General features: G+C 37.9%; 1 protein-coding gene across 1 annotated transcript; it reads left to right on the top strand.

The window, feature by feature from the left end:
• The first annotated feature begins 1354 nt into the window (after positions 1–1354).
• LOC130549524 (uncharacterized) lies at positions 1355–9169 on the top strand. Its single transcript, XM_057326765.1, has 12 exons — positions 1355–1535; positions 3121–3311; positions 4405–4634; positions 4714–4820; positions 5270–5517; positions 5616–5813; positions 6029–6115; positions 6273–6526; positions 6652–6780; positions 7007–7147; positions 7546–7663; positions 8405–9169. Exons 2-12 carry the CDS (start codon positions 3251–3253, stop codon positions 8623–8625), a joined length of 1794 nt encoding a protein of 597 aa, XP_057182748.1. The 5' UTR covers positions 1355–1535; positions 3121–3250; the 3' UTR covers positions 8626–9169.
• Positions 9170–9631: the final 462 nt, after the last annotated feature.

The raw sequence follows: 9631 nt of genomic DNA on the forward strand, positions 1-9631 counted from the left end.
GCGCCCCTCGGACCTCGTTGACCTCTCACTTTGCCCAAAAAGACACCAGCAGCCTACATATAGGTTGCGAATGTACACTCTAGAATACAGGGGTCAAAAGGTCGCAGGGTCTTAATACTCGGTACGGTATACCGTGGGGGTCTCCCAAGCCGGGATATCGAGTTCCGCGTCCGTAGACGCTTCCGGAGACAGATTTCCACCTGGAAAGCAACTGCCTCACGAGGCCTTCGCAGGCACAAATCCGCATAGAGATCAATGCGAGGGAGAGAGATGTATGAAAAATAATAAAAAATATTACATTTAATATCCCGACCTAGCCCTCTCGTTATGTCGTCGAGGGCCAACTGACGCAACTTTCTGTAAAGTTTCGGGCTCCTGGGGCCTTCGCGGGTGGTACGGGAGCCTCTGACACCTGCAACCTATCCTATTATTTTCATAGGTGCCTATCGTACAGAGACCCCCGAACAGCCCCGGGGACTCCGAATGACCCCGATTCAAATTCTGTAGCCGCCCCCTCATTCGGTTCCCAAAGTTTGAAGTCGGTACGGCCTCGTTATGTACTATATAGCACGTTTTGAGGACGTTGTGGACAGTTTATTTTTCTGGAATATTTTTTTGTGATTTTTTTTGGATCACTTGCCGTACACCGAGGGGTACGGGCTTCGGATATGTGGTGCGTGAGGGTGTGAAGAACCAGCATTCGAAGCCCCGAGGTTTCTGTACAAGAATAAAGCAGAATTTTGCTGAAAATGCTGTTCAGAGATGTATTTCTGTGAAAAGTGCATTTGTAAGCAAAATAAGCATTTTAATTATGGAAGGCAAATCCTGCCAAATTTAAATAAATAAAATAAACGATGAAAATGAAAATGAAAACCAGATTAGCAATTTCATTATACACAACTGCGTGCACAATAAGCCAAAATGAAAAATAAAATGAAATTATTTTATTTTCATTTTCATTTTTACACTGACAATGCGTTGTCCCTGTCAAATTGAAAAAGAAAATACAATTGGTGATTTGACATTTCATTTTCACTAAAATCTCGAGGCAAGACTGCCAATTTGAAAATGAAAAGGCAAATGTGAAAAATAAATTGTAAAAACATTTTTTACAAAGGTTTTATTAATGTTCACGCAATAATACTGACACAATTCAAATTAAAATGTAAACTTTGATTTTCATTTTATTTTATTTTCTCTTCTCTTTAATTTCCTTTTCGTTTTCGTTTTCGTTTTCATTTTCAAAGTCAACCTGCATGCAAATTGCATGTTAATCAGTGGGTGGAGCTTACTCAAGTAACGGAGGGAAGTGTATCCGCGCATATCAGAAGAACAAGAGTGAGTAATAACGGCGACAGTGATCATGGCGAAATCTGTAAGCCAACTGTTGCAGGAGGCGGCTGCAGCCCTAGAGCAACAGGGACAGACAAGCCAACTTCGATTCAGTTGCCGCAGGTCAAGCAACAAGTTCTCGTTCCAATGAGTCCTTCAGCCTGAGTCGCGGGCATCTTCAGTAGCAAGGGAAACCGTGCGGGGTAAGTGGTCATGTCATATACCATGTCGTTTTTATCTGACACGCTCGGTTTTCATTTCATTTATAGAGACCGCACCGATCTGATGATTTTAATCGGGAGGTTAAATAATGGAAACATACAAAATGTGCAAAGTAGCGGGCCCGTGCAGGGCAGTATGCAGTACGACATGTCACGTGCTCAGGTTAAATCGGTCCGTGGTCAAATGTACCACTGTAGCACACGTGTGATACCGTTCTCCCGCACGCATAGACAGAGCTGCTTGTTTATGTGAGGTTTATCGTGGCGCACCGCTGTTTTACTTGTGTATTTTGCGATTAAAACTCGTTCCTGGCTGCCATTGATTCTATGTTCAGACTGTCAGCCCAAATCCATCTTTTTGTGCTTATTATTCGATTCATTGATTGTCCACACTGTGTATCGCACTGTTCAGATCCGATCTAATGAATTGAGGCTGATATGCGCTGCTTTATTCAGTGCTGCCGGCAGACAGAACTTGTAAGCCTGCAAAGACGTCTGACTCGATGCATTCCATTATTCAGAATCAGAATCAGAAGAGCTTTATTGCCAAGTGTGCTTGCACACACAAGGAATTTTCTTTGGTGTTGGAAGCTTCTAGTACAGACATTCAACACAATGACAATACAATATAATACGATTTACAGTCTAAAAGATTCTAAATTGTGCATATATAAAATAAAGACTATTTTACAGAAAATGGGGGATAATAACATATAAGAGACATTGTACAGGGTAGTATATAGTAGAATAAACATATTGTATGTACACTTGTGCAAATGGATAATGTAGTAAGTAGAGGTAGTGTTATATACATGTATACATAAGATGTAGATATAATAAGGCACTATAGTGCACACTATAGGAGTAGTGGAAGTGGAATATTGCTCTTAAGGAGCAGTTATCTGTTTAGGAGGGAGATTGCCTGGGGGAAGAAGCTGCTTCTGTGTCTGGAAGTCCTGGTGTTCGGTGCTCTAAAGCGCCGGCCAGAGGGCAGCAGATCAAAGAGTTTGTGTGCTGGGTGTGTGGAGTCAATGATGATTTTTCTTGCCCTGTTTTTCACTCTGGAATCGTACAGGTCCTGAAGTGTGGGCAGAGGAGCACCAATAATATTTTTATAATTTTATGTGGTGCAAGAACATAACGTAAACAGATTTGTAAAAATCTAATTTCATGGGATTTTTTTTGTTTACACTTGCTAAATATGATTACATTTCAATCAGACATGCACATAAATCGGATTTGGACTGACAGTCTGAAGCTATAGAGTCTCCGTATCTCTGAAGCTATGATTTCGGTATCACATGTAAGGAATCCTGGATTATTAATAGGTAAATAACTGTAAATCTATGTCACCAGTGCTATGTCCACAAAAAATAAAGTGCAGCCCTGCTTATGTGTTAATAATTTTGATAACACCTAACATGGTTGTTAAAGTATACTTTGGTTTCAACTAGCAAGACCATCAAAGCCATCCCAATTAGGGCTATTACTAGGAATTCTTAACTGTTTATGTATCTTAATTTGTGTATAATGTGGATGTATAACCCTGCTTGTTATGTCTCCACAGGTGAGGTATCAAGACTTTTCTCACCGTATCCCCGCAGCAATTATGTTAAGTGTAGACGGCAGACAACAAAGCCAACTAGCGAAAAAAGTTTCACACACAAGTTTTTCGATGTGACTGCAAAGTCCCACTCATGTGTGAAAAGATTGATCTTGAGTGCTCTGGGTTGGGAGAAAAAAGGATTGTTTTCCCAGGTATAAGATTTTTTTCAATGTAGTTTAGAACAACTGAGCACATTTGGTAGTTTGAGTTACCTGATAATGTAGCCAGTTACATTTGTAAATGACAAATTGCACACTTTCTCAAAACCTTAAACAAAAAAAATCTACACTCACAAAACCTCTAATTCCTCTGGCAAATTCGAACAGTCACCATGTAATCAAAATGAACCATTCATAATGTTTAATGGAATATTGTAGTGTTTTTATAAATCTGTGCAAATTCATGTGTCCTCATAATCTTTCATCATAAACATTAACATCCAGGCCCCCTCGAAATGACTACACTTCCTGTCAAAAATTGTGGAATGAGGTCTGAGTTAACTGGCACTTGCTGCAGTTATATGTCCTCATCCAACACCTCTTCCTCACACTCTTTGTCAACTTTAAACGATCCAAACAGTTTTCAGTTCAGAAGCAGTTTTACTCTGATGTATGTTACCATAGGGGAAACCGACAATCGCAACTTCTGTTTCAACTTTTTATTTGTGCTTAAAATCAAGCAAGCTTTCATATCATACCCATAGCAAGTAAATATATAAACATTACAAAGCATTAATTACAAAAAATGGAGAAATTTGCATCCAAGGCAGTTAGTAGCAGTAGGTCTATAGTTTATCAAAAACATGTATTCCTCTTCGTCCAACACCTCTTCCTCCTCTTCTACTACCTCTTCACACAAACATTTTCTTCCACATCCAAAAATGTCTCATACATACTCTTAATTCTCTGTACCATCTGTCCACTCTGAACTGTTTAATCAGTGTGAACAGTTTTGAGTGTGTGTAAATGGTGATAACTGTGTTATAGTCATGTTTATTTTTTGCCTCCTGTGTTTGTATCACAGTGTGAAATTTGTTTTAGTTAGGGATAATGTGTTTAGTTTGCAAAAGGTGTCTTACTAGCTGAACTTGTTTAAGGTTTTGACAAAATGTTAAATGATACAAATGGGTTAGGCCACTGGACATTTGGTTCAGAAAAACTGTATAAAAAATGTATAAAGGTTTTTAAAGACTTAAAAAAAGATTAATTTTCTGATTTTGCTTTTAATTAACAATTTCTGTTACAGATAAATACTGCACATCTGATGATTTCAAGTCCGTATTGCTTAAGGAGTTTCCAAAACTGAAAGAAGGTGGTGGGTTTGAATTGCTCAGGCCATATGGGGCAACAAGGACAAAAACTTTGCAAGTCATCCCCTGTCCATCAGAAGGGTATACACCACATTATCTTCAAGACACCATTGGACTACATACAGCAACTGTATATGTAAGGCCTCTTCAAAAAGACCTTGACAGGGTATGTATCCATAAAGACCATAAGCATGCAATCAATGAATCTGAAAATGGTAACAACATTCCTCTCCTGCTTGTTTTAGGAATCATCTGAACCTAAATGTGGATCTGGGCCCCCTGTGCAGTGCATTTACTGTAAGGAAACATTTAGCCATGCAGAAATACAGGACCACGTGGACAAATGTATCTTGTGAGTAAATTATGACCTATGGTTTAATATAGTAATACTGCTGTGTTTCTGTAAAAATGCTTTGAAACTGTGTACATTTCATAAAGCACTGCATTATTGAAAATGGACAGATGATGGTTCACAAAATTAAAGTCTTCCATTACATCTTTTATTCACCCTTGAGTTTCTTTCTTCTGCAAAACACAAAAGATGATATTTTGAAGAATGTTGGTGACCAAACAAAACTACAAAGAAAAAGTTATGCAGGTTTTGAGTGACATGAATGTAAATAAATGATGATAAAAATTGCATTTGGATTGTGAATAAAGGTATGGTTCATCCAGACATAACTTTTATCATCATTTAAGTGACACTGATTATGTTTTCTAATCTTGGTTATAGTAGATTGTTGTGCTTCTTTTTATAGTCTGTTATTGTCATGTAACAGACATTTTCTTCGAAAATATTAGGTCAGCGAAAGAGAAGGCAGCTGAAAGAGAAAAAAACGGAAGCAGCGGAGGCCAAAACTGTGACAGACAGGACATTATTAATGTTGAAGACAGTGACCATGTTTTTGAAGACAGCTGTAGCAGCATCCAAGACCATAATGAGCAGGTTTCAGAAAGGAGCCAGAACAGCAGAGAGCAGAGTCATGATCTAGCTCTTGAAGGGACGAGTAACAGCAGCGTTTTGAAATTTGGCAGTGAGGATACTGAAGGTATTTTTATGAATATTAATTTGGCGACTTGTAAATTAACATTTTAATTTTTTCAGCATAATTTAATACTACATATAACCACATGCACATTCCTGCAGACTGGAGAACTGAGCCTGACTTGAACCGTGCTGGTTATATATTTCGACGTTCTATACTGCAAGAAGTGGAGGATCAACCAGATCTTGTGGCAAAGATGGATCTGCTTAAAAGTCCTGAAGAGAGAGAAAGAGAAATACTGACATTTTACAAACACACAGTGACTAACTGGGCCCGTCCATTGTCTGTTTTACTTATGGGTAAGGTTTCATTTGGACACATATTATTGATCTGTCAGTTATTTGCTTATTTTCCATCATTTCAGGTATGATATATTTTCTTCTATAGAGCCAAAAAACAACATTTTATTAGCTTGAAAATTCCATAAAAGACAAAGCCATACTTTTTTCTTTCCTTGTTATATATTTGCATATTAACTATAAGGGGTCTGTGTGATATTTCTCCTTATACACAGGTGATTCTGCCATTGGGGATGGTGTAAAACGCCACTTTCTCTCCTTTGTTATGTCAAGAGACCAATATGGATTTGACCTAAATCTTGGTAATTTTTTTATTAAGAAATATTTTAAATATTTAAATGATATTTTAATTTGATGTAAGAGAAATACATTATGAAATTGCGTACAATGAAGTTATAATATTGTTTAAACGACATCTGACATTTTCATTTGTTTTAATTATCCTACTCTATTTTCTAGAAAATTGTGGGAGAACTATATTCTTTAATGGACAAGAGGACCATTTGGTGCCTTCCACTTCTCGGCTTTTGCTAGACAGTGACCTTTTCCGTGTCATTGGTCGCATGATTGGACATTCATTCTTACATGGTGGACCTTTACTCACTGGTTTGAGTCGCTCTTTGTTTAGTCTGTTGCTTGGACAGAAGGATGAACCTGCCGTTCTAGAACTGGAGGACTGCCCTGACACTGATGTCACTGAAATCGTTTCACTTGTGAGTTTAAAGCATCATCATTATCATAATGACTCGTTTATTGACAATATGTATTGTATATTACATGCTTTCAGTGTCTTGAAAAAAATTATACAAATAATTATTTGATACATATCTACTCATAGCTTCAAGGTTGTGTAAATTTGACGAAAGACGAACAAGACAGAGTAAATAGCCTTGCAGTCAACTGGGATCTCCCACCAGTTAATGAGAGAAACAGAAAATGGTTGGCACAAAGTGTCCTTTACCATGCTGTAAGTGTCATACTTAAATGTTTTATGTTGACATCCTTTAATCCTTAACCATTTTGACCTTGGTGTGGTTATATTTAGTGTACTTGCACCTTGATGATTTACTTTATCACTATATCACTCTGCTTGTTTGTGTTTATAACTACAAATAGTTGCAGACTTGTTCAGTGACCATGTCGACAGATTACATCTTTTATGTCACTTAATAATCCCAATTAAATTATTTTAGGTCATTGTTCGGAGGGAGAAGCAAATTCGACAGATCAGACAGGGGTTGAAAGACACAAGAGTTTTGCGCATGATCAAAGAACGGTCTGCTCTGATTGATGTTCTTTTTCCGAGAGCATCAGCTCAAAGGATTGAACCAGAGGTATGCTGCATTTATGACACAGACTGTTTATTGAACAAACTGTATTAACTCAATTCCTGGAGGCAAGCTCTGCAGTTTATCTTAAACCCTAACACACCTAATCTAGGTAATCAAGATCTTTAGGATTACTTCAAAGCAGGTGTAGTTGGAGCTGAACTCTGCTGGACACCGGCCCTCCTGGAACTGATTTTGACACGTTTTAAATTGAGAATGGTTATGTAGTAGACCGGGGTGCCTAATCCTGCTGCTGAAATTCTGGCATTCTTAAATTAATTTACAGCCCTAATCAAGCACACCTGCCTTTTCTTTTTTCTTTCGAGTAATCCTGAAGAGCTGTAAACCCTTTAACCCTGATTCAGTGTTCTTCACCAAAAGGAAGTTTTTCTTTGTATTTTTAGATGATCCTTGATAGAATTATATGGCCAACAGTTGACAGTGATGATGAAGAGTATGGTGACTATAGTCTTGACGACACATACAGGATGACTGGTTTCTTTCGTCAGTACATTGAAAATGGTAAGCTAAAAGAAAGTGTCATGGATCTGCTTCCTTAGTCATGTTTTTCTTGGTCCTGTAGCAGAGCCATGACAAAGTCTTTGGTTATGTGTGGAGAGAAACATATTATTGTCCGTTTGACAATAATATACGTTCTCTCCAGTGTCTTGTCATTGGCCCCATCCATCTTGTTTCCTCGTTATCTTTCCTTGAGTGTTTAATGTCCCACACCTGCCCCATGTCGTTATCCCTCGTTTGTCTTCCCTATTTAAACCCTCTTGTTTCTTTGTGGATTGTATTATGTATGTGCGTGTATTGCGGTGTTCTTGTTCTTGTTCCTGTGCTTACCCGTGTTCCTGTTCGTGTTTGTGAGTTTGGTGCCTTTTATGATTTAAGACGTTTGGTCGTGTCTTTGAGTTTGGTTATTTGTCTTGTTATCATTTTGCCCCCTCGTGGGAAGTCTCTTGTTTTAGTTATAATTCTTAGTTTCGTTTTTCCCCCATTGTGGGTGTTTTTGTTCTATTTTCTGTTTTGTTTAAAATAAATATTTGTTAACCCCTTCACTGCCTGCCTGCGCTTGGGTTCTTCACCACCTCCCGTGACAGAAAGTGCCTCTTCATACCCAGTTATAAAGCGTGTTATGTTTAACTTCAACAACTATTTACAATTTCTGAAACCGTACAGTGCATTTGTGTGAAAATACTTTTAGGTTGGAATAATTAATTCACAATAATATAACTGAGGATTTCTGTTGCTATGCAGGCACACCAGAGGAGCTGTTACAACTCATTCAGTTCTGGGTGGGTTGGGCACTTCTTCCTCAGCATCTGTACGTAGAGGTGTCCTCTGATATCACAATGCCAACTGCGTCAACTTGTAGAGAAACCATCAAGCTCCCAGTAAAATATAGCACTTATGAGAGTTTCTGTAAGGACCTGAAAGCTGCTGTATCATCCACAGAGACTGGGTTTGGTTTGGTTTAATTACTGCATTGTGTACTAAAATGAACATTGCAATTCACTTTTTTAGCACAAGACTTACAAAATACATTACAGGTCACCGTTAAAAAGGTTAGTTTATTTTGGAACGTGACAATGCATCGGTCACACAAAGGGTGCATTTTCTGAATGTTCTGTTAACTTTTCGAAAACAGTTCTGCACCCTAGCGTGTTAGTTAATTGATTATCGAATACTCAATAAGAAAATGTAACTTCTATGTAATAAATGACTGTTTTGTTCTATAAAAAAATTGGAAAAGTCTTGTATTTAGATTTGATTAAATGCAAACAGTTGTCTGGGTTTTGACCAACATTTGAAATGCTATAAAATAAAGTACTAATTAAAAATGTCCAATAATTGGTGAAGTTTAGTAATTGTGTTGTAATATGTTTCTATGGCATCTGAAAAGGGCACATTAGGATTCGGCAGGGTACCCAGTTCCTCTTCAGTCAGTTGTCTGGGTAGAGTCACTTCTGGAACTTGCACTCCATCTTCCTCATCATGACTTGGGGGTCCATCCCAGTCAATCCCGTAATTTTCATCCACCTGTGTCAATGAATGAAAATCAGTTATTGTGGACACGAGTAAAAGGCTTGGTATGCAGTTATAAAATATTACAATAAATGACTACAAATGAGGACATTTACTAGGATTTTTCTTTCTACAACAGCGTAAGAATTAATGGTACAGAGTGATGTCTGAGAAAAACATTAATCATCCATTTATCAACATCCCAACAACCAATTTTGTAATATCTGCTAGAGGTCTGTTCTGAAAACGGTTGACAAGACATGAAGATATTCTGTCTTAGAACCAGATATCTTTATATGTATATATACACACACATACAAATATTTGGCAAGTTAGTACTTTTACTCTAGAAATGATAAAAGGTCAGTTATTTCAATATTTTGCTGCAGTGCAGGGATCTTCAAATGCGGTCCTGGAGGGCCACTGCCCTGCAGAGTTGGTATCAACAAGAAAAACAGG

This window comes from Triplophysa rosa, unplaced genomic scaffold (assembly GCF_024868665.1).
Source record: "Triplophysa rosa unplaced genomic scaffold, Trosa_1v2 scaffold128_ERROPOS1212914, whole genome shotgun sequence".
NCBI classification, from domain to species: Eukaryota; Metazoa; Chordata; class Actinopteri; order Cypriniformes; family Nemacheilidae; genus Triplophysa; species Triplophysa rosa.